Source organism: Mustela lutreola, chromosome 15 (genome assembly GCF_030435805.1).
Source record: "Mustela lutreola isolate mMusLut2 chromosome 15, mMusLut2.pri, whole genome shotgun sequence".
Lineage (NCBI taxonomy): Eukaryota > Metazoa > Chordata > Mammalia > Carnivora > Mustelidae > Mustela > Mustela lutreola.
The window spans coordinates 37,125,105-37,149,871 of record NC_081304.1 but is presented as its reverse complement, the minus strand read 5'-3'; the positions used below and the strand labels follow the sequence as shown (position 1 = coordinate 37,149,871).

The following is a 24,767-nucleotide window of genomic DNA, read 5'->3' as shown; positions in this document are numbered from 1 at the left end:
CTGTGAACATGCTTAGCATCTTCAAGGCCCCAAGGTTCTATAAGTTTAAAAAATACTGAGAGTGAGGAGGAGTAAGGATGTGTGAGGAGATTTTCTTGGGAGAACTTTTGCCAAGCTCTAAGTTCCACGGTTTGGGGATTATCATCTAAACACAAGACAAGGAAGGGGGCCCTCAAGTCCTCCCTGAGAGTGTGATGTATGTTTTCTTCAGTTAGTGATAACTAAAGGGTAGGAATGTTCATTTCCTTGTAGAAACCATACTGCCATCTGCAAGGGCATATTCCATCAGACTTAAAAGACAGATACCGGCAGTATTGGTGCACTTCACAATTCCTGGGTCATTCAGTCCTGAATAATAACATGGATCATCCATGTTACAACCTAAGATGAGCCACATTGAACCCAGATCCTTTCCAGTCTAGGTCACCACCTCCACTGTGGTGATGACCAGGCCTCATGCTCTTCTAGCCCCAGTGTTGGATATCTCTCGTGCACTCCTTCAAATACTCTTGGCCTTACACTCTTGTTTTAATCATCGCTATGGCAACCAGCTTCTGTCAGGGATCTACTAGTTTAGTACAAGGTAATCAGAGACTTGCCTTGGACTTGTACCCTAGTGCCCCATACCTCTCACTTTTGCCTCAGGGCTTTTTTGTACAACCAGAAACTCCTGCAGGAACCACTACCCATTGACATGCTCAAATGAGAAGCATTGGAGAATTGATACGTGGTGAGGGTAATGCCTGACAACAGAATTCAAAGGCTGACAGTTATATACTTCCTTCTTACATTCCTTGGCATGGGTCGGGGGATGTCTGAGAACATTCCATAAGGCTTCTCAGAAAATCTTAAGGATTGAGCAATCATTCACTCTTTGCAACGGCCAATTCAATAGTACATATGTGTACTGATTCTCCTTTCTTCCCTGTTCATTCCTGAAAAAGTCAGTCATATAAACCTCATCTAAGGTTCTGCTTTGGGAGAAATCAGATTAGCGCTTCCGTGTCTAGGTCTCAGCTCCTGATATTCCCTGAGCAAATGCTTGAATATCACAAACACACACAAATACATAACACACACATACACACATCCCAAGAATAAGCAATAATATATGAGCACAATGACATCTAAATTCAAACAAAAAATTAGTATTTCTTCCCAAAACCCAAAGTCTTCAGAAAACAAAACTCTTCTAAAGCGTGTCCCCAATTGTTATTGCTAAACACAAGTGTTTTAGTCTCAGGATAAAACAAGTACATTCGGGTAACTTTGAGGTTTTCCTAAGAACCACTGATGAGCATCTGCTCTATTATTTGCATAATTCAAAAACCCAAGACATGACCAAATGCTAATTTCATGCCTTCACCTCTTGGGTGACTAAAAACCATTTACAGCATTTAAAATAGCTATTTTCAGGGCGCCTGGGTGGCTCAGTGAGTTAAAGCCTCTGCCTTCGGCTCAGGTCATGATCTCAGGGTCCTGGGATGGAGCCCCACAACAGGCTTTCTGCTCAGCTGGGAGCCTGCTTCCCTTTCTCTCTCTCTCTCTGACTGCCTCTCTGCCTACTCGTGTTCTCTGTCAAATAAATAAAACCTTACAATAAAATTAAAAAAAATAGCTACTTTCTTTTCCAGCTTCTTGCTTTTAAGGTTACAGGAAATCTTGGGGTGTCCAATCTCAACCAGGTCACCCGTAGGCAGGTTATATTTTACATGGCTCAGTTTGAACTTCCAAATTTCTTTTCTTGTGTAATGAAGCGCAAGTTTCTCAGAAGGATGCACAGCCAGCTGCAAGGAACATTGGGACTTGTACCCTCTATTTACAGGGTGGTTTCGTGCCTGGGTAAGAATCCAAGGCTCTCACACGATATAAGAAGAATCCAAGGCTGTCGTAGAAACAGCGGTTTCTGCCGTTCCCACCACCAACCGCCCCTCCAACTCCAGCCCTTCTGAAACGCTGGTACTAAATAGCCACGTCAGCCCTGTCCAGGAACACACTTTCTAGAAGGACAAATAGAGTCCCACTTTTCAGTCAGGACTCAAAGACAAGTGGGAGGTAAAGCTACAACAACAACAACAACAACAAAGACAAAACAAAACCAAAAAACCCTCCAAGTTAATTTCTGACAAATATTCTCAAAGCACTCCGAAGAGGGACCCGGTCTAAAGAAGTATTTCCGGAACTGGCGCGCGGAGCCGGGAATACCCCGGAAGTGTTTCTCTGTTGTCCTACTTAGGAAAGATGGCGGCCGTACAAGTCGCCGGCTCTCCCGGGCGCGAAGTGTCACGAGAGCCACCACCAGAGCGCAGCAGTGGATTTCGCTGCTTGTCGGCCAGGCTCTGCGCCCTGCGCCCGGATGACAGCAGCTCCGCCCGGACCGAGATCCACCTGCTCTTCGACCAGCTCATCTCTGAGAACTACAGCGAGGGCGGCGGCGTGGCTCCGGAGGTAGGCGGCGTGCGGGGTGGGGAGGACTCGGGCCGCGCCTACTGGCCCCGGCTCCAGCCTCAGGGACCCAGCCGGTAGCTCCCGCCTGCCGCGCCCGGCCTTTCCCAGCTCCGCTACGCGTTACTTAGCTCCAGGCTCCCAGGCTCCCTCCGACCGCGGCAGTCTCTGCTCTCCTCCAGCTGAAGATCCTGCAGTGCTTGGCAAACTCGCATCTTTAAAACCCCACTTCATGACTTCTGCTCTGATAACACTGCAGGTGTCCTCTCTGGTCGCACCGCTCCACTCCCTGCGCACAGAACACTTTGCCATATAAAATTCACTCTTCATTTATTGAAGACCTGGTACTCAGACCATCATCATGTACTGTACTTTATGGTGTACGGTCCGAGGAATCTTACAACGTGGGTAGTAGTAGATCTACTTTACTGATAAAAATACTGAGGCACGTAAAGATCCAGTGTCATATTGCTGGCAAAAGGCAGAGGTAGAGTTGGAGCAAAGGCTGTCCCATGCTCCCTGCCATTTTATGTTGTTTCCTGCTAGCTCTTCCCTATCTGCCTCCTGTTTAGAGTAATAATAATATTCACAGACATCAGACCATGATGTCTTCTACTCTAAGTTCTACTTACTGAACTCCCAGAACTCTTGACCCAGTCATACCACTGCCTCTGGTGCTCACAGGTGCCTCAAACTTGACAGTTCCTAAAAACGAAGTTACATTTTCTCTGGAGACAACTGTATCCACAGCCCATCCCATGCCCTAGCTCACGGAAACATGCCAGTCTGCCAAGTCACACTGGTGCTTTCTCTTTCCTCCCAGATCTTACCCAATGCGGATTCTTCAGATTCCATCTCATAAATATTTCTTATTCCCTTTTCTGTGCTCCCACTGCAGTGCCTTAAGCCCTCAGGCAAGATGACTCCTGAACTCTTCCACTGGTTTTCTCAAACTTCTCTTCAGCCTCCTGTCTAGCTCTTCTCCGAACCATTCTTTGTTCTACTACTAGAGTGGTCTTTTTTTTTCATGGGAAAAAATCTTATTCGAAAGGCAAAGCTCTGATTTGGGGAGGTCTTCAATACATATTGGTAGATGATCAGAGCAGGGTATGGAACAGTTCGTTGCAGTATGACATGTTGAGTGAGGAGCGTGTCTAAGAGAATACATACATTTATAGATGGTGAAGAGTTCACAGCAACGAATGGAAGCGTTTATAATGAAATAATAGTGTATGTCCCCAGGGAGCAGAATGGAATTAAGGAGGTACTTAGGACCTTTTGCTTTATTATTATAATTTGATATATTTTTAATCAAAAATATGTGCCTTTGAAGTCTCCTGTCCCTTCTCCTTTTGTGCCTTGTGTGCAGTCATTTAAAAGCTGCTGTTCCTCAGCATCTACTAGTGTTTCACACCTACTGGTATTCTAGGTCTTTGCACACTCCATTCCCATTGCTTGCTGTATCTTTCTTTGCTTTGTCTGTCTGGCAGATTTTAGTCATCCTTCAGATCATTCCAGATTATGCTTAATAATCACTTCCGTGAGGGGCACCTGGGTGGCTCAGTTGGTTGCCTTTGGCTCAGGGCATGATCCTGGACTTCCTGGATCGAATGCCACATTTGGGCTCCCTGCTTAGCAGGGAGTCTGCTTCTCCCTCTGACCACCCCCTCTCATTCTCTGTCAAGTAAATAGATGAAATCTAAAACAAAACAAAACAAAAAAACCTACCTCCGTGGGACTTCCGAGTGGAGCAGTGGACTAAGTGTCCTACTCTTGGTTTTAGCTTAGGTCATGATCTCAGGGTCCTGGGATCAAGCCCCACATCAGTCTCCACACTCAGCACAGAGTCTTTTTGGGATTCTCAATCCTCCTCTCTCTGCACCCCCCACCCCCACTTGTGCTTTCTCTCTCTCTAAAATAAATAAATCTTTTTAAAAAATCACCTCCATAAGACCTCCCTAATTACCATTTCCCCATGGAGTTTGCAGTTAATTCTTTCAGCATTTAATTCACTTTAATTATTTATGAGTATTTCTGTCTTCCTCACTATGAGCTCTTTTCAAAGTTCAGGAACATGTTCATCTTTGGAGTCCAAAGATCTAGTACACTACCTAGCACATAGTAGGTGCTCCAAACCTTTCAATTCAATAAACATCAGTGGATGAATGAATAGTGTGATTTGCAAATAGATTGCCCTCTTTATTTTTTTGAAGAATTACCTTATTTTACAATAAATTGATCCAGGTGCCATTCCTGATTTTCCCAGTGGCATTGAAAATATGATTTGTTTACTTTCTTTTCTTTTTTAAGATAGGAATGAATGAGTTCTATTTTTTTTTATTTAAAAATATTTTTAATTCCCATATAGTTAGCATACAGTGTTATATTAATTTCAGGTGTATAATACAGTGATTAAACAATTCCATACATCACCCAGTGCTCTTCACAAGTGCCTTCCTAAATCCCCATCACCTATTTCCCCCATCACCCCACGTGCCTCCCCTCTGGTAACCATCAACTTGTTCTCTATAGTTAAGAGTCTATTTCTTTGGTTGTCTCTCTCTCTTGTCTTTTTTGCCCTTTGCTTGTTTGTTTTGTTTCTTCAGTTCCACAGATGAGTGAAATCATACGGTGTTTGCCTTTCTCTGACTGACATTTCACTTAGCATAATATTCTACAGCTCCATCCACGTCATTGCAAATGACAAGATTTCATTCTTCTTTATGGTTGAGTAATATTCCACTATAGATATCTAAACCACATATTTATCCACTTATCCATGGACGAACACTTGGGCTGCTTCCACATCTTGGCTGTTGTAAATAATGGTGCTGTAAACAGCGGTGCATGTATCCTTTTGAATTAGTGTTTTTGTATCCTTTGGGTAAATACCCAGTAGTGCCATTGGGTAGTTCTATTTTTAACTTTTTGAAGAACCTCCATACTGTTTTCCACAGTGTCTGCACCAGTTTGCATTCCCACCAACAGTGCATGAGGGTTCCTTTTTCCACACATCCTTGCCAACACCTGTTGTTGTGTTTTGTGTTTAGCCGTTCTGGCATTCTGGCAGATGTACAGTGATGTCTCATTGTAGTTTTGATTTGCATTTCCCTGATGATGAGTGGTGATCAGCATCTTTTCATGTGTCTGTTTACTTTTTGGTGTTTTTAACTTCACTGTGTACTTTCACATTCTGGAGGCCTTTCTTTGGTTATTTAATTGCACTGTCTCTACATATGTGGAGACTCTGGAGCCGTCAGCCTGACCAAAACCACATTGAGTCTTATACTTTTTTAGGACATCATATTTCTGTGATGTCATTTAATTTTTTTTTTCTGAGTTTCTACTTCAGATTTCATCTTTCCTCATTTTGAGTGTGAACATTCACTTTCATTTTTCTGTTTGGCTATATTTGGTGGGGGGTGGGGGGGTGGTTCTTCACTTGACTAATAGGCATATTGCCTTTTCATTATCTTCTTTTTTTGGTAGGATGTCTGTACTCTTCTAGTCCAAGCTTGCCGACTGGTGCCTCTTAATCAGAATCATCTTGTCAGCAAAGTGTCTCAACTTATCCACCATTTACTTAACAGATTACAGGTAATCACACGTATGACCTTAGAATCCATCATAAACTAAACCTTTGAAATGCTACATTTGTGTTAGGTATGATAGGCTGATCTTTTGAGAAACTGCAAGAAGCACTTCCTTACTAAGAATGATATTAAATATAATTCTGACCAAAAAAATTATGCTGCTCAGTTCCAGAAGTTTGTCCATGAGAGGTGTCCCTTTCTGTTTGGTTCAAGAAACCAATAGCACTGAGGCCTCCAGGTCTTAGAATTTTTATGGAAGATGTATTTGACCAAGATATATCTAAGAAAAAGTTAAAACAATACCCTGATTCTTTCCTACCAATATTTATCCCCCTTTCCGAAAGCTACCATTTTTGCAGTCTACTTTGTTCATCATAAAACATAAGAAGTAGCTTGGGAGCAAGAGGACATTAGATGAAAAGACCTCTGTTATTTATATCAAGGTCTGTACTATGGTTCCCCTCTTTCCAGAACCTTCTTAACTTCCTAAATAAATCTCATATCTTTTTAGAAACAGTTCAGAAGTTGCGGCTCTTACCTACCATAGGATACCACATGAGTACATGAATATAGTTAGCATAAAATTTACAATTAGTATTATGTAATCTAGGATTCTTTTGGCTGCAAGAAACAGAAAAACCAACCTAGAATAGCTAAAAATTTTTTTAATTATCTCATGTCACAACCCCCAAGGGAGGAACTCCCAAGGGGCACTTAATAAGAAGAAACGTATGGCATTTTTTTCATTCACTGTTTGTATGGGTTTTCCATATCTCTTACAGTCAAGATGGTGGCCTCAGTTCCAGGCCTCCCATGTGAAATAAATAAATAACATCCTGCAGAAGCAAAAGAATGATTTGTTTTGTGTTCCTTTGATTTAAGAACGAGGCTTCTTGTCCCCCACAGTCTCCATCAGACCTCCCCTGATATTTGGCTGGAGAGACCTAAGTCATATGAAACCCCCTCTACACCCCTCTGATCAGGGGAATGGTTTACCATGAGTGGCTTAAACCATGGGTCAACCTTGACTGCATATTAGAATCACCTGGAGGGCTTAAGCTCCCTAGATGATTACAATGTGCAGCTCAACTTTTATGTCAAAGTTTCTTAATCTTGGCACTATTGATATTTTGGATTGGATGATTCTTAGTTGTGGGTGGCAGTCCTGTGCATTATAGGATTTTAGCAGCATCTCTCTTATCTTCTCCCTTAGAAGCTAGTAGCATCCCCCCAATTGTGAATGTCTATACTCACTGCCATAAAAAAATCTTATTTCCCTGGGAAATAGGATTGCCCCCAGTAGAGGACCACTGTCTTAGCTAATTGGGATTTACCCTCAGGTCTCATGTGCAAGAGATGAGCCACCAAATAAAATCAGTACTCTGCCAGCAGGAGACAGGAGATGAATGCTGATAGGTAAGCAGTGTCTGCTACGTGTGACTTCCTAAATGAAATGAGTCTATTTTCAAGTTTAGAATTTTTCACACTGATATGGTACCTTCTGAATGTTTACTGTTGTCAGATATATTACCTTTGTAATTCAGGCAGTTGGAAAAATTCCTGATCACATATGGTACCTACAGCCCTTAGCCGACTTCCTAGTTTTTGATGACAGGTTATTTCAGTTATTCATGAATTGATACTTCGATTAACCAGCTTTGTCCCAACAAGATGATAAACTCCTTGAGGACAAAGATACGTCTTCCTGTCCTGTTCCCCACATCAGAGTGAGACATAGTAGCTATTTAGCAGACATACATATTCGCAGTGTATTTGTTGAGCATTTACTATGTAGAAGGCAATTTTAGTGGATTGAGTCTTACACATATAAATGTATTTATAGCTGCCGGTGTCAAGAAAAATTTACAAGGTCTTTGCCAGGTTCTCCTTTGTGTGGAGGGAATAAAGGGGGAGGTGATGAGCAAGGCCCTGGGGCAAGGAGAAGGCCTTGTCATGATCAGACTTGCAGGGCCTTCAGAGCTGAACTTTTTGACACCAGAAAGATGGGCATATGTGTTCTGTCTTTCATAGCTTGATTCAGGTGAGCATACATGTCCGAAAGGATAAAGATATCTTTTTACCAGTTAAATCATGCATATTTTTTCCTGTCTTGATAGGTGATTGTGGATGAGCAGAACCTGGCTTTCCTGCTGGGCTATGCTATTTCTGCTCTTCGTCAGTGTAGTTCCTGGACACACGTGGAAATCCTTCAAGCCCTGGCAGCTCTGGTTTACTGCAATGGCTCAAAATGTCAAAAGGTAGTTTCAACTGTGTTCTCTCTTTCCTTCAAAAGGTTAGGAACACAGGCTCTGAAGCAACAGGCCCGTTCTGAGGTTTTGGTCCTATCATTCATGGTACGTGTGACCTTGAGCAGCTCTCACTCAACGACTCTGAGCCTCGTGTCTTCATGTGTACAGTAGTTCCTCTGAGGATGAAGTGAGACAGTCCTCGTGAAGTGCTTGGCACTCAGTGAATGTCATTACCATTATTATTAATCTCTGTTACTATTATTATTACCCTTCAGCTATGTACCCATGACGGAAGAGCTTCAGCAACTACCTAGGCTGGGAGTGGTGATCCCCCCTGGTGTTTTGGGGCACACCTTTGCATGCCCATCTGGAAGATTTACCTAGCAGCTAGTCTTGTGGAACTTAACTGCCTTTTAGTTTAAAAACTGACATCTGTCTAAAGAGTAATATTTTCCTAGAAGCTTTCTTTGACCAACATTAGCTGTTATTTTGTTTTAGTACCTCCCAGACTTGCTGGGCAAGAGTGGGATTTTGATGACATTGAGTGACTCAGCTCAGCCCGACCCTGAAGTCAGGAGAGCTGCCGTGCACTGTATGGCAAACTTGTGTCTCAGGTATGTGGATGCTCACGGCTCCCAGCTGCGGTAAGACAGGGCTTCTCATGGGCCCTTTGTGGGTGGTTCAATCAGTCTGAAACCAGAGCCAACTTAGAAAAATAACCTACTGTGTGATTCTCATGTTCTTTGCTAATAAGATCATCTTATATTGTTTACTTTTAATTTTGATATTGCTTATAGAAAAGATAAAGGAAAAACTAGACTAGGACCTTATCCCTAAAATAGGGTAAAAGGAGTCCGTGTGCCATATGCCAAGGCTTTGTTTTCCGTTGATGTAAATTTTAACCATATTAAATCTTTTAGAGTATAGTCATAAGAATTTAAGCTTTGTTGAGGCCTCTGTCAAAACCAGTTTCTTCTAAGAAATTGGCACCCATCCCGGCCACCCAGTTGTAGATGTCTGCAATGAAAAATGAGGAGCACAGACTTAAACTGCTGTTGGTCTCTATACTGCAGTGTTGTTAGGGTGGGTGCCGGGCTGGCTCAGCTGTGTGCCTCTGGCTTGACAGGACCTGTCTGCGTTACTTCCCTCTAAACCCTGAAAAGCAGAATAAGGAATTCTTCCTCTGGTCTTCCACTACAGACTTCTGTAACTTTTCCCTATAGAAACCACTCTTCCTCCTTCCTATGCATTCCATCCTTGTGCTGTCTCCTAGTCATAGTTATTTACGCAAAATGCACATTCTTCCTCAATACAGTTTCATCCAAAGGCATAGTCCAACTCTGTTGGTCTGTATTACTGCTATTTTAAATTCTTACTCTTTTGCAAGTCCCATTTCAAAGGAGACTGAGTTTGCATTGCTTTTTTATATGTGTTTTAGTGTGCCGGGACAGCCGTACTTGGAGGAGCCCTACCCAAATATCTGCTTCCAGGCTTTCTTGACCACTTTACAGTCTCCAAAATCATCTGATATGGATGATATCACATTTTGCATGGTAGGTGGGGCTACCACTGATCTTGTCAATGTTACAGATGTGTCTAGAAGCAGCAGTCGAACGGAGGCTGTTACTAAAGAGTATAATTTGGTTGTCAAATTAGTTTTGTTGAGAGATATTAGGCATGCATGATGTTTGTAACTTAAAAAGATGGACATTGTATCTTTCCGGTTTAAATTACAAGACAGTTTCTGTTTATTTTGTTTTGCAATTTTAAAGCTTTTTAAAGAAAAGTGTTTTTTTTTTCTCCTGATTATAAAAGCAATACAATTTCAGACTAGTAACTGTCATTTTATTTATTTATTTTTAGTGAGAGAAAGAGAGTGAGAGAGACAGTACAAGCAAGGGCAGGAGATATAGGGAGAGAGAATCCCAAGCAGGCTTCACATACCCATCATGGAGCATGACTTGGGGCTCGATGTCACGACCCCAAGATGATGATCCGAGTAGAAATCAAGAGTTGGATGCCCAACCAACTGAGCCACCCAGGCACCCTTTGTACATATCTTTTAGATGGAAGAGAGTGGATTTCAACAGTATCTGCAATATTATTTCTTTTTTAAAAAAGCTGATAGAAATATGACAATTTATTAACATGTTTTAAATTCTGAGTGACACATATCAGAAATTACAGATCTGTGATGATGAAAGTTCCTCATAGTTCCCTGCTCAGATATAACCACTTGGAACAGTTTGTTCTATGAGCCCCCAGATATTATTTCTGTGTGTAAATGAGCATAACTTTATAATTTTCAAGTGGGGTCATATTAAATATGCTGTTTTTCAGCTTTATCTCCTTTTTTTTGTTTTTTAGATTTTTCTTTATTTGACAGACAGAGATCACAAGCAGGCAGAGAGGGGGAAGCAGGCTCCCTGCTGTGCAGAGAGCCGGATGTGGGACTCGATCCCAGGACCCTGAGATCATGACCTGAGCCGAAGGCAGAGGCTTAACTCACTGAGCCACCCACACGCTCTTTTAAAGATTTTATTTATTTATCAGAGAGAGAGAGAGAGAGAGTGCACAAGCAGGCAGAGGCAGAGAGAGAAGCAGGCTCCCTGCATGGAGCCGGTTGTGGGACTTGATCCCAGGACCCTGGAATCATGACCTGAGCTGAAGGCAGCAGCTTAACTGACGGAGCCACCCAAGCATCCCCCTTTGTCTCCTTTTTAAAGTGAATATTTCTAGGGCAGCTCTTCAGTACCTGTTGATGTACCTCGTGCATTCTGACTGCTGTCACTGGGAGACCTTGGCCCAGTTACTGAACTTCTTGAGCTTCCCTGTTCCTTCTGTCTGAAATGGGACAGATGATGCAATTACCCTGTAAGGGCCCTATGAGCAGTCTACGAAACACAGCATTGACAGTGCTTGGCATACACCTGCTTTACTTTGGGTGACTTTCCCATGCCACAGAGGGTCAGCTTCTGACCTTTTGAGGATGACACAGTCCTCAGAACAGGGGGAAATGGAAGCTTCTTGAGTGTTTCCACTATTTCAGAAAAAGGCTGTTGTCCACATCCTCTCCGTGGGGGTAGTATTTCTTCAGGATGGTATTTCTTAATGAGGATGCTGGTCAGAAGATTAATCTGGATCAGACTTGCTCTCTGGAAACCTGCTCCCCACACATGCCTTTGCTTTTAAGAACTAGTGAGGTTGGTGCATCAGAGAGCTTCCCCGCTTCCCATCTTCACTGCTACTTTTCCATCCCTATCACCTTCTTTCCACTACACACCTCTTCTTCTTTTTCTTTTTCTCTTGCTCACCATTTGTACGTGCTAGCTTATAAACATATAGGATAAGACCACTCCTCCGTGAGAGCACTCTTTTCTTCTAGAAAATAATTAGTAGTAGTTCATCAGATCTCTCTCCTCTGGATCTTCATTTTTTTTTTTTTTTCTCCTTTTGAATTTTTTTTTTCATCATCTAGAGATTTTTTTCTCTTCCAGCCTCAGTGGTGCTAGAAGGTTGATCCCTGGATAACTACATTTCCTTTACCTTTAAACTTGTCCCTTCTTTCCCCTAGTTGTTACAAAATGCATTAAAAGGTATACAGTCTCTTCTAAATGGAGGCAAGATGAAACTGACACAGACTGAGGAACTTGGAGCTCTGCTGGCTGTGCTAAAGGTGAGGTGTTGCCTGTTTAAACCCAAGTCCTCATTATGGTATCTTTCCTCCTTAAACCCCAGGCAAAAGAACCACTTCACATCATCACTCTAAGGCTAGCTTTAGGGTATTATATTTTAGGAAAGATCATTCAAATGTTCATATACAAGCATACTTAAGAACTGAAAACAATAAAACTTGCCTTAAGTAAATATATCAAAATTCTGCAACTTTACTTATGAATCTTAAGTTAGGAAAGGAATAGGTTATGATCTGTAAATAATTTAGTTTTAGATCATCTCAAACCTGTTTTTACTTGAAAGAAGAACCAGAGCTTCCCTTTGGCTCTGGGCCCATGCAGTCAGCAGGCCAGTCAGGATCACATTAGGAGGATGCATCCTTTGGCTTCTGAGCCTGCCGGTCAGTGGGAAGTTCAGATCAGCTTCTCTGGGGACTCACCTTTCAGTTCAGCCAGGAAGTGGCCTCGGTTCAAAGCCATGTGTGGTAACTTAGCTTGATAATCATAAAAACGTCAAATTCTTCCCTGTCCCGTCACCCAAATAGACAAACAGCTGGGTGTAGACATGCGTAAGTGAAAAAAGAACAATAGATTGGTTAAAAACTTATGGATCAAAGGATTGGATAAAACAGATTGGAAAAATTTTAAAAATTAATAAAAAACATGATTAAATAAACTAAAATCAAGTCTAACCTAATGGCCAGGATAGATCTATCCAGATGAAATTAAATGCTTCTGTAACCCCTAAACCACCAAGGTATCAATTTTTTGTCCATTTTAATTTCCTTAATAAGCTTCTAGACATTAATCTGTTCATTGATGTGATCCAGAACATGGCGAATCATTGTTTTATGATTAGTTTTCTGTGTGTGTGTGTCTCCTTAATCATCATTATTAGAAATCTATGTTTCATGGACTCCCGGGACTAAACATAGAGCTGCCCACGGTGTTATACCCGACTCTACTTCCTCAGTACGACGGGCGACCACCTGTCAAACCACAGCAACCTGAATCCAGCACTTCCCGACCAACTCTGGTATGCCTTTGTCTGCTTAGGCTTAAGTTGTGGATTGCCTTTAATTGCTTGTTATATGTGTTTTATATGATTTGCATCACTACTTGTGCCAAAGGCTCACCTTGAATTTGATTTCAGTTTAGGGTTTTTAGCATAGTAAATTTAAATTCATCAGACTGCTGAAAACACCAGTTCAAGTCTCTTATATTTCTAAGAGTTCTAGACAGCGTAATAGATGTAACAATGGATGTTTACTTTATACCTGAAGCCACACATCCTCATTCCCCAAATGCTCGAGACCACAAGCCAACCAACTTTCTCTATAAAAGGCTGATTGGTAAATATCGTAGGTCTCTCTTGCGACTACCAAGTTTCCCAGCCTGTTCATATAGCTGCCATATCCCTTATACTCCCTTATGTTGAAAAACTGAGAACATACAGATACGTGAGCCAGAGTACTTCATCTAGAAACGTATCAGGTGTTAATTACCAAACGCTTATAATGAGAAATTCTTTCACTCATTGATTTACACAACATTAACTGAACATCTGCTACATCCCAGACATTATGTTAAGCATTAAGGATATAGACTCTACTTTTTACAGTTTGGAAGAGAAGGGGAAAGTGGATAAACAAGCAACTACAATGCGGTATTGTGATTTCTTTCATCAGCATATTCACAGGGTACTCTGGGATCGCATCAGAGTACCCAATCCAAATAGAGGGGTAAGAGGGGGCTTTTTATTTTTTTATTATTTTTTTAAGATTTTATTTATTTATTCGACCGAGAGACACAGCAAGAGAGGGAGCACAAGCAGGGGGAGTGAGAGAGGGAGAGGCAGGCTTTCCGCAGAGTAGGGAGTCCGATGCGGGGCTTGATCCTAGGACCTTGGGATCATGCCCTGAGCCTGAGGCAGATGCCTAATGACTGACCCACCCAGGCGCCTCTAGAGGGAGCTTTTTAAAAAATGTGGTGGCCAAACTGAGACTTAAGAATGAGTAAAGTACAAAAAGAAAGGAAAGAGTTTTACTCAGAGGAAACAAAGTGCATAAGCATAGAGAAGGAGCATGCGCGTAGCCCATTTGTCAACCAGTAGTCTAGAATGTCAGGTGCGTGCAGAGGAAGGCTGGGACATGCAGGTAGCAGAGGCCACATCCTAAGGGTCTTATACAGTACGCTAAGGAGTCAGCTTTTATCTTACAGGATATAGAGATGAAGACTCATATAGGGGAGTGAGGTGATCAGATGCACGTCTTAGAAAAATCACTACAGTAGCAAGTAAAAGGGTGTGAGTCTGGAGCCACATTAATAATCCGAAATAGAAGGGACGAGGACCTTCCTTCCTCAAAGTCAGGGACCTTGAGAATGCAAAGGATGGCACATATTCCAAAGACATTTGGAAAGAAGTAGGAGAAAGGCTTTTACTTCATACCTACAAAGCCCCAGTGCCCTAAAACATGCATTGTATGTGGTGGGCTAGCATTTCTTTTCTACATCTGGAGTGGCCCTAGCTACATGTCTTATCTGGGAGAACGGAGAAAATTGTCGCCCACGTCCTTTTCTGTACTCGCATTCTCTTGCGGTTGAATGCGTTCACAGTTGTTCAGGAAAGGTGGCGTTACAGGTGAGGAAGGTCAAACTAATGGAAGGCAAAGTGATTTGCTCAGAGTCACGGGGGTAGAATATAAAGCTGGGCTCCAAGCGTGGCTCTGTTGCACACACTTCCTGCCTTGTTTCCCGTGGTCCAGTGGGGTGTGTGTAAGCCCTTAGCATAGCCCCAGACACCCAGAGGGGGAAGTGCCACTTTTTCCTCTTCTCTTCTCTTCTTTCCTCATACTACATTTTGGAGACATATTTAGTAATTATTAAATGAAACAGGTACCAGTAGCTATCATATATACGTGTTCATTTGCTCCTACAATCAGAATAAAAAGAAAAAATCAAAAGTCAAATCGAAGAAAATCCAGCAAGAAGAAGAGGAAGAAGAAGAATCCAGTGGTGAAAGAGAGGTAGCCCCCGTCGCTGCCTCAGGCAGAGAGCACCTGCGTGAGGGGAACACTCCCTCTTCCTCGACCCTGGGAGGCCAGAGTTTGCCCGTAGAGGGAGATGGCGCTGCCGGGAAAGACCTGTTCTCCCCGCCCATCCGTTCTGCCAGCTGGAAAAGGGTCAGCAGTAGTGAGTCTGACTATTCCGACGCAGAGGGAGGCATGCAGAGTAAAATGAGGTAGTAGTATTTTGTTATGTTGTTATGCCTTATAATCTCCATTGCTTGTAAGTTTATAACTTTGCTTAAAAAGCTGACTGACAGACAGGATTGAACTTGAAGATTCATTTGTGTGGGCCTTTATACATGTGGTTCCTCTGCCTGGAACTTCCCCCCCCTTCTGTCTCCTTGTCGTGTTAACCACTGCTCCTCTTGAGTACAAGCTCAGCAGTCATGTCCTCTGAGAAGCCTTTTCTGATGCTCCCCCCCCCCCCCAATTCTGGCTTAGGTCCCTACTTCGTGGGCTTATTCCCACCTTAGGATTGATCATGCTGTGTTGCAGTTATCTCCTTAACTGTCTGTCTCTGTCCCTCGTGAGCTTGTGGGGGGCACGGACGGGCTTCATGTCTGTCGGCCTCAGCCCAATGCCTGGAGCGTACTTATGTACTCTGGGTGAGTTTGCTGGATGAAGGGACACTCTGCAGTGTTGCATATCTAACACTAGTTTCCTGATGTCAAACTGTTGCCCTTTTATTTTCTGTCTAGTTGTTTTATATTGTCAACTTTTTAACTTGTTATATAAACAAATTGCTTTCATGTGTTTTGATGGAAAAATATTTGTTTTAATTATCACATTGGCATCTTTACCTTAGGGTTTATTCGGAATGTTGAATGTATCATTTGAGTTGGCTAAAATAAACAGACTTTCATGTCTGTATTTTTTAAAAACTACTAAAAGACTTTGTCTTCCTTCTCTTGGGTAGGTCTTACCAAGCCAAAGTTCGCCAAGGAGCATTAGCCTGTTTTCTTTCTACTATAAAATCTATAGAAAAAAAAGTTCTTTATGGCTACTGGTCAGCCTTTGTTCCCGATACACCTGAGCTTGGCAGCCCTCAGTCCGTGTCCCTGATGACTCTTACGTTAAAAGATCCTTCTCCGAAGGTAAGAGCATTTAAATTTTCACGTGATACCAGGAAGAAGAACTTTACACATCTTTATTGTTATCTCTGCCATACCTGATCTCATCTGAATACAGCTCTCCCTAATAGCAACCTAAGTTCCGACTTGCGAACCGCTGGACAGGCAGGAGGATAGGAAGTGGGCTCATGTGCCTAACAGGTTGAGAGAGAGCACAATGAGGTTGCCTGCTGCCCAGGGCTTGCTTCAAGCCTGAGCACAGTGAGGGTTAAAACTCCAGTGTCCCTTCTGAGCTGCACTGAAGCAGCCGTGCTTCCTTCCCTTTGGTGAAAATGTTGATTGCCATGGTATTTGTAATAAGAAAAATAAAAAGTGAGAAAATAAGAAAAATAAAAAGGCTTAAACACTCAGTGGAATATTTTGGTCCATAGTGGGGTTAGATTATTATCCAGACTTGATCTAAGGAACACACTATAGGGTATACTTTCTTCTTGGTACATTGAGAATTATTCTGATTTTGAAATTCCATGATGTTTATTTATTTCTCTTTTGGAGAACTGTGAAATGGAGAAACAAATCAAACTCTAAAGTAATAGTTAGCATAAATAGGAAAGAGAATAAAGCCAGTTTTTAACTATTACAGACGTAGGTTTTCCTTATAAGGCCAACCAAGATACAGATGACCTTGGCTTGGGTATCTCCAGATCTAGAGACCCTGACACTGTGTTCAAATGCCTCCACCCTAAAGGCAGCCAACTTTGGGAATGCAATCAAATAAAAGTAACCTTGAACAATTGTGCAGAATAATCAGTCCTGGGACAAAGCCAAAGAAGGGAACAGCCACGTGCATCGAAACCTCCCTGCTACCCACTCCCAGCAGTGACTTCTTTATCACCTTCCCAGAAAGATTTTGACCAAACAAACATAAAAAAAGGATATGTGGGGTTTAAGAAACAAGGCAGAGGATCATAGGGGAAGAGGAAAAAATAAAACAAGATGAAACCAGAGAAGGAGACAAACCATAAGAGAAACAAACTTAAGAGAACTTTCACTTAAACTTAAACAAACTTAAGAGAACACTAGAGAATCAGGAAACAAACTGAGGGTTGCTGGAGGCAAGAGGCCTGGGGGGATGCAGTAACAGGGTAAAACATTGGAGATGGGTATGTGTTGTAATGAGCACTGGGGATTATATAAGACTGATGAACCACAGACCTGTACCCCTGAAACAATCTACTGTATGTTAATTAATTGAATTTAAATAAATAATTTATTTATTTTTTTTTTTAAAGAAAACATAAGGACTGATTGAGCTACCGTAGCAAACATTTCTGCTGCATCTGTAGGTAGCAAGATAGGGAAAGGGCAGTTTCATTACCTTTGAACAAGACTGCGTGTCCAAGGAAGTGAAACCCCCCGCTGGTGAAATGGAGCACACTGATGCTTATCTGACTGAAAAGTCTTCATCCATCATTGTAAACAGATACTAAAAACAACAAAAGGAGTTCTCTGGAGAGCTGCACCTCTTACAGTTTGCTTGCACATCAGTCATTTCTGATGGAGAACTGGTCAGAACTGATCAGTCATTTCTGATCAGAACTGGTCAACAGTTTATTAAATATTGATGTAAGAGTCAGTGAAGCAGAACTTGAACAACTCAGTGTCATAAGTAGAATTTTTTAGCAACAAAGATATGTTAAACGGGGTTTAAAGGAAATTAAATCAGAACTATGAGAAGTATAATTTGATATAGTATCAATTTTTTATACAGAGTTTATATCTCAGTGATACGTTTCAGTGACATTACTTTTGTTTTCATCTGTTGATGGTCATGGATACTTTTTCCCTTATAGGGTACCAAAGTTAATTGAGCTAAAATTTTTTAACTTTTGAACATCAGTTCATGACTCTCCACAACTTGGCTTTTCATTATAGTTTATTTGTGAGCTGTTGGAATCATGGTTTTTAATTACTATCTAAAGGAATGGAGGTTTAGCATAACATCTACATTTTTCAGTTCAGACCAGCCATCTACTCAGGAGTTGGCAAAGTATGTTTTTAGATGATGCATGAACTGAGAATAGCTTTATGCTTTTAAATTTTTTATTTTAAATGATATTTCATGATTGTAAATATTAAATGAAATTCAGATTTCATTGTCTATAAGTAAAACTTCATTGGAACACATTCCTATTTAATCTTTAGTGTCTGTGCTGCTGTGGCTGGGTGGTTGCAACAGAGACTCTTGGGCCTACAAAGTCTAAACTGTAAAGTGTGTGCTACTGTCCTTCACAGAAAAAGTTTTCCAGCGCCTGATCTAGTTCTTTCTTGGATGAGCAGACTTGTGACTTGTGCGTGAATTCTTTCTCATGAGCAATCTCTCACACACACAGTTTCCTAATATATTGTCATCTTCCTAAATTCAGTGATTGTGCTTAATTCCAAAGACTCATTTTGTTCTACTACACATTTATTTTCAAAGCAATAAATTTTCAGTTTTTTGTTTGAGTCCACGCTACAAGAGGCATGCAAAAATGATTTACTCGTTGTTACGCAGAGATGATACAGTTGCAGATTTTCAAGAAAACCTTTTTTACACCAAACTCAGATACACTGCGTGATGAGCAAATACTTAGATTAGAAGTATTATTTTTTTAAAGATTTTATTTATTTGAGAAGGAGAGAGAGAGTGAGAGAGCAAGCACGAGTGGGTGTGGGGGCAGCAGGAGAAGCAGGCTCCCTGCTGAGCAGCGAGCCCAATATGGGGCTCAATCCCAGGGCCCTGGGATCATGACCTGAGCCAAAGCAGACGCTTAACCAGCTGAACCACCCAGGTGCCCCTAGATTCGAATTATAATGATGAGTCTCCATTTTAAAATTATCTGACAGTGTTTGGTATTTTGGGGGACTGGCCAGAGAGGGTACAGTATTACATTATTAGTCCTACATTTATCACCTATATTCCATTTTGGTTAAATTGGCTCTCTTTTTATTTCTTTTCTTTTTCCTTTCCCTAGTTTCAGTACCACAAAATCCTGAGTACCAAGTGAAAGTCATATTTAGCATTAGAAACACAAGCTTGCTGCCCTGAATCTTCCGACAAGTGCAGCTGGCCATTGGCAAAAAGGCACATACTTCCATTTCCATCTGTCAGGCTACGATTAATGGTTTTCCTTTCTTTGATTATCAAAGGCTCACTACAGGCAGTGTTCATTTCTGTACATTAAGAGTGTTTCTGAAAAATTGGATCACAAATGATGCCTGCCAAGTTGAATGCAGAGTCTCTAATATCCTGTTTAATTAACTTAGAGCACTCATGGATGCTTCAGGAGAGCATATAAAGCAGCATGTTTGATGTAAAACGGACTCTAGACTCATGTATTTTATTTCTGCCCTATGAGCTATATTTCACTCTCTTTTCCCTTGGTCTTGTGCTCGAATAAACCAGGCCTCTAATTTTTAAGTTATTCTCATGTTCATGATTTCAGGTTTTTGTATGGTTCTGTAGCTTAGACTCGTTCCTTACTGTAAGAAAACCTAACAGCAGTGTGATATAAGGCTCTTTTTAAAGTGGAGGTGCAAGGGGCCTAGTTCATGGCTACTTTTAGGACCTGATAGATAATCCCAATGCCTTTATTTTCCTAGTTAAAATGATCCATAATACTTCCAAAATTAAAAACAAAACTAGGAAGAAGGGGATTTTTTTTTTTAAGATTTTATTTATTTATTTGACAGACAGAGATCACAAGTAGGCAGAGAGGCAGGCAGAGAGAGAGGAGGAAGCAGACTCCTCGCTGAGCAGAGAGCCTGATGTGGGGCTTGATCCCAGGACCCTGGATCATGACCTGAGCTGAAGGCAGAGGCTTTAACCCACTGAGCCACCCAGGTACCCCAAGAAGGGGATTTGACTCCTGATTATTAACTAACTGATGGGAATCATCCTGAAATTTCAGACACGTGCCTGTGCTCTGCAAGTTTTATCTGCCATCTTGGAAGGCTCAAAGCAGTTTCTGTCTGTTGCTGAAGATACCAGTGACCACCGAAGGGCTTTCACTCCCTTTTCTGTGATGATTGCATCCAGCATTAGAGAATTGCACAGATGTCTTTTGTTAGCGCTGGTGGCCGAGTCGTCCTCACAGACCCTTACTCAAATAATTAAGGTAAGCATGCCAAGTTATCCATAGGTTCTGGAGGGGTTTTGTCTTGTTTCAATTCTGTATGTTTTACATTGTCCAAAAGTAATTTGACTTAAGAATATAACGAAGTACTAATTTTATTTAATGATACCCTATTTGGAAGTCTGATGATTTTATTTAAAGCTATACTGTTGTGCCTACTTATTTGATCTGACCTACAATTTCTGTATGTCCAAGTAAATGATTTACTAAAAATATTCCTATTTTTAGTATTAAGTTGTACCAATGAGAATACAAATGCTATTCCCCTAAAAAAGGAACAAAAAAGAAAAAGACTGATTTTCAAATGACTATGAAGACTTTTCTTTTTTTAATTAAATGCTGTAAAGTTTGTGTCTGTGCTGTGGCTTAATCAGACCAACTGATGGGCTATCCTTGTATTTTGCAGTGCCTTGCAAATTTAGTATCAAATTCACCATATAACCGTCTAAAACTCAGCCTGTTGACCAAAGTCTGGAACCAGATAAAGCCTTATATTCGCCACAAAGGTTGGTGGTAGTTTAAAGTCAATTGCTTTTTTATATCAATCAAATCTAGATTATTATTTTTAAAAGTATTTAAAGCATATTTGTAGCTCTAGGATATCTCTACTTATTCTCAAGTTTTCGGGGAAACCAGCCATTGCTAGAAACCCACTTTGGACCCTAAAGCCCCAGTAGTAAGGATGGATGGAGAGTCACATAGACATCATCCTCTTTTTGGAAAGAAAAACTGGAATATAAAACCTAACTTCCTTAACATTATCTCCTCTGAGGTTTGGATAAAATTCCAGAGCCTCAAATCCCCACTGGCTACAGTCCTATTTCTTGCTGTTTCCTGACTTATTCCCACACATAATACACATGTGCTAGAACACTTGTTTGGAGAACAGTAGTTTTTCTTTTGCTTGCAAGCTTTAGGATCAGACCGTATTCTGGTACGTTAAGTTGTTCAGTGTTGACTTCTAGTACTTGAAGGAGGTGGCAGATGTTTCTGTGACGTCATGGGAGGGCTGATGGACCTGGAGTCAGGCTGAGGGTCTGCAGCCCCTTCCCACTGCTGCCATCTCAGAATCGCAGCCCTGTCAGAGCCTCCTTTCCCCCGAACAGGGAGAAGTAGACTTACCTCATGAGATTTTTATGAGGCTTAAAGAGGTCATGATGTGCAAACTAAGTCCAATTCACTTCTTTCGCCAGTGTGTAAAACGGGACCCAGAAAGGTAAATCCTGCCTTGGAGTCTCTCATCACATTAGTGGCAGAAGTAAGACTGAAACATCCCGAGTGTTTGGGCTCAGTGCCCTGCCCGTTCTCCTGCTCCAGTTCTTCTTCATCTGCAGATTGAAGGGACAAGCGTCTGGCTTTGTCCTCCAGCATTTTTACTATTAAAATGGTCAAACCCACAGGAATTTGAAAGAATAGTGCAATGGACATCTGCGTACCTCTCCCTAGACTTAATCATTGGTAATGTTTGTCATGTTGGCTTTGTTTCCGCACATGTGTATCTGTGTAAGTGAATATACATGTGTGCGTATAAATATGTATATTTCTGAACCATTTGAAGGTCAGTTACAGGGGTGCCTAGGTGACTCAGTTGGCTAAGTGCCTACTGGTGGCTTAGGTCATGATCTTAGGGTCCTGGGACCAAAGCCCACTTCGGGCTCCCCACTCAGTGGGGATCCTGCTTCTCCCTCTCCCTCTGCCCCTTCTCCTGCTCATGTTCTCACTGTCTCAAATAAATAAAAATTTTTAAAAAACAACTTTTAAAAAGTCAATTACAGACATGATATTTCATCCTCAATACCTCAGCATGCATCTTTTAAGAATAAAGACAGTTTCCTAAATAACACACCACTATTCTCACACCTAAGAAAATTACATTGATTTCATAGTATCATCTTAAATCTACTCCACATTCAAATTTCCCCATGTCTCAAAGAATCTGTCCTCGTTTTTTGTGAGAACTTGGGTTCATTCTGGGTTCGTGCACTGCATGTCATTATCCTGTCACTGTAGTGGCTTCTAATCTAGAGCAGTCCATCAGCCTTTCCTTTCTTTCACCACGCTGATTTATGGATGCGTCCCAGACAGTTGTCTCCCAGCACGTTTCACATGCTCAGTTTGCCAGATAGTTTCTTTTTTTTTTTTTTCTGAATTCTTTATATATATATATATAATTAACATATAATGTATTATTTACCCCAGGGGTACAGGTCTTTTAATCATCAGGCTTACACAGTTCACAGCACTCACCATAGCACATACCCTCCCCATCACCCAACCACCCTATTGCCAGATAGTTTCTTTACAGGGTTGTTGAACTACTGTTTCTGTCCCGTGTAGTTCTCTAAACTGGAAGTTAGGGCTAGAGGTTTAATTAGATGAAGGTTAACCAAGGATGCCCTAATTCTTCATTGCCTGCGGCGGTAATTGTGATCCCACAGTGATAGTAATTCCCACTAACTTTGACAGATGTAAATGTTCGAGTGTCAAGCTTTACTCTCTTGGGAGCCATCGTGTCCACTCACGCACCTTTACCTGAAGTCCAGTTGCTCTTACAACAGCCCTGTTCTTCCGGACTCAGCAGTAGCAATTCAGTGACTCCCCACCTCAGCACTCCTGATTGGTGCAAAAAAGCCCCCTCAGGACCCTTTCTGGAGGAAGCATCAGTTAGCTCCCCAAAGGGATCTTCAGAGCCCTGCTGGCTCATCCGACTCTGCATTTCCACTGTTGTGCTGCCCAAGGAGGATTCCTGTTCGGGTAGCGATGCTGGCTCTGCTGGAGGAAGCACTTACGAACCATCCCCCATGCGGCTGGAGGCCTTACAGGTAGAAGGTTCTGGCTCCTTGTTTCTGAAATGGAAGAAATCATTCTGCTTTCAAAGGGTGTTGGGTTGTGGGGAGCGAGTCCATGAAAGTAATGGAAAACCGAGCCACGGGCCAGTGGTGTTACTGGGAGTTGCATTTTAGGTGTGAGAGCTCTGTTGTTTTGTTTTTGGCTGAGGCTGGGAGAAGACTTGGTTTAAATGTCAGATGCCTGCCTTTTTGTTGCAAGCCGTTTTAGTCACCTCTATTATGTGACAGGTGGGAACGCTAGATTATATGGTAATTCTGAAAGAAATTGTACAGTTTGTCTCTGATTTCTGCAACTTTAAGTAAATGTGCAGTTCTCCGTAACTTCTCTTTCATCTTCCATCTGCTTAGAGACAACAAAATAATTGCTCCTTCAAAGGAAGAAAACAAGCTAGGTTAACATACTTCCTTCTTCTGTGCTCAGCTGTGATCTTAGACATGGGTTTGGTTCTGCGCTCTGCTGCTAGTCGTCTGGTTTGATATTGAATATGGAAACTTCCAGCTTTTTCAGCCTTAGCTCCCTCCTTCAGCTGAAGTATTCCACGAGTCCCAGCCTCAGCAAATTGTTCCCAGGCGTAAATAATATCACCAATCTTAGTGAAACATATTTCATAAATTATAAAGCACCCTGAGATTATATGACACAGTTAATTGACTTCAGTCATAAAATACAGATCGCAGTTGTTCATTTCCTTCAGCATTAGAATCCTGCCCCGTGTTAAGTGTGAGCGACTTCTGTAATGTTAGAGCACACCTCTGGATATTGCAGTCCCGCACTGCCTTCAGGTCTTGGGGGTTATTCGTCCCTTCTCTTTGCAGGTGTTGGCTCATCTGGCCAGAGGTTACTTTTCAATGGCTCAAGTGTACTTGATGGAACTTGGAGAGGTGATTTGCAAATGCATGGGGGAAGCAGATCCGTCCATTCAGCTTCATGGAGCAAAGGTAACTTTCATGAAAAGCCACCTGCTTTCTTCTCTTCCTTTATGTTCTTCCCTCTGCTACATGTCGGTCCATTCTGAGGTTTCTTTTGGAGGGAGGTTTCAGGTAGGGAAAATCATACATTCTTTTATTTGCAGCTCTAATGTAAAAACCCGAAGAATTCATTTGGTAATAAATCAACCATATATTTCTGGTGCTTTTGTTCCTGAAAGCATACTTCTTGCATAGCAGTTGCTGAGAAAGGAGAGAAAATTCAGTTGGAAATTATTTTTCCCCATTCATCTCCAAACAAGTGAGGTTTTCTACCTCCGTAATTCTCATACTGTGCTTTGATAATCTATTTCTTTTACCTCGGCAGCTTTTGGAAGAACTGGGTACAGGCTTAATTCAACAGTATAAACCAGACTCTACCGTACCATCTGATCAGAGAGTGCCAGTCACCTTGGTGAGTACGTCTCAGTTCACGGCTTTCTCTTTTCTTAGTACTTCAGTCAGTTTTGAGACTCAGTAATAAAGTAAAGTAAATGATAAGGCTCCTTCCAGTGTCAAAAACTAGTTTATAATCTATTATGACATGATACTACCACGAATAGGATTTATGTGCGCTTTGGTTTCTTTGCAGTTCATTGTGTGGTCACATTATACATAACATACAGCCAGCAACTGAAATAGCATTTCTTCCACATAAAACCTAGTTTGGTTATT

The 24,767-nt window shown here is 41.6% G+C and overlaps 1 protein-coding gene across 4 annotated transcripts in view; it reads left to right on the top strand.

Annotated features, from left to right (window-relative positions):
* Nucleotides 1–2,217: 2,217 nt before the first annotated feature.
* Nucleotides 2,218–24,767, top strand: part of HEATR6 (HEAT repeat containing 6) — a 32,066-nt gene continuing 9,516 nt past the window's right edge. For 2 of the 4 annotated variants that reach the window (XM_059148367.1, XM_059148370.1), the window contains exons 1-14: nt 2,218–2,448; nt 5,935–6,042; nt 8,156–8,296; nt 8,786–8,901; nt 9,726–9,840; nt 11,862–11,963; nt 12,860–12,997; nt 14,904–15,202; nt 15,946–16,123; nt 20,053–20,259; nt 20,684–20,783; nt 22,744–23,099; nt 23,943–24,065; nt 24,421–24,507. In XM_059148367.1, coding sequence (XP_059004350.1) covers nt 2,242–2,448; nt 5,935–6,042; nt 8,156–8,296; nt 8,786–8,901; nt 9,726–9,840; nt 11,862–11,963; nt 12,860–12,997; nt 14,904–15,202; nt 15,946–16,123; nt 20,053–20,259; nt 20,684–20,783; nt 22,744–23,099; nt 23,943–24,065; nt 24,421–24,507 — 2,277 coding nt within the window. In that variant the 5' untranslated portion in view covers nt 2,218–2,241. Of the gene's footprint in view, nt 2,449–5,934; nt 6,043–7,378; nt 7,455–8,155; nt 8,297–8,785; nt 8,902–9,725; nt 9,841–11,861; nt 11,964–12,859; nt 12,998–14,903; nt 15,203–15,945; nt 16,124–20,052; nt 20,260–20,683; nt 20,784–22,743; nt 23,100–23,942; nt 24,066–24,420; nt 24,508–24,767 lie in introns of those variants that run through there. The other 2 variants (XM_059148368.1, XM_059148369.1) reach the window with 2 other exon arrangements.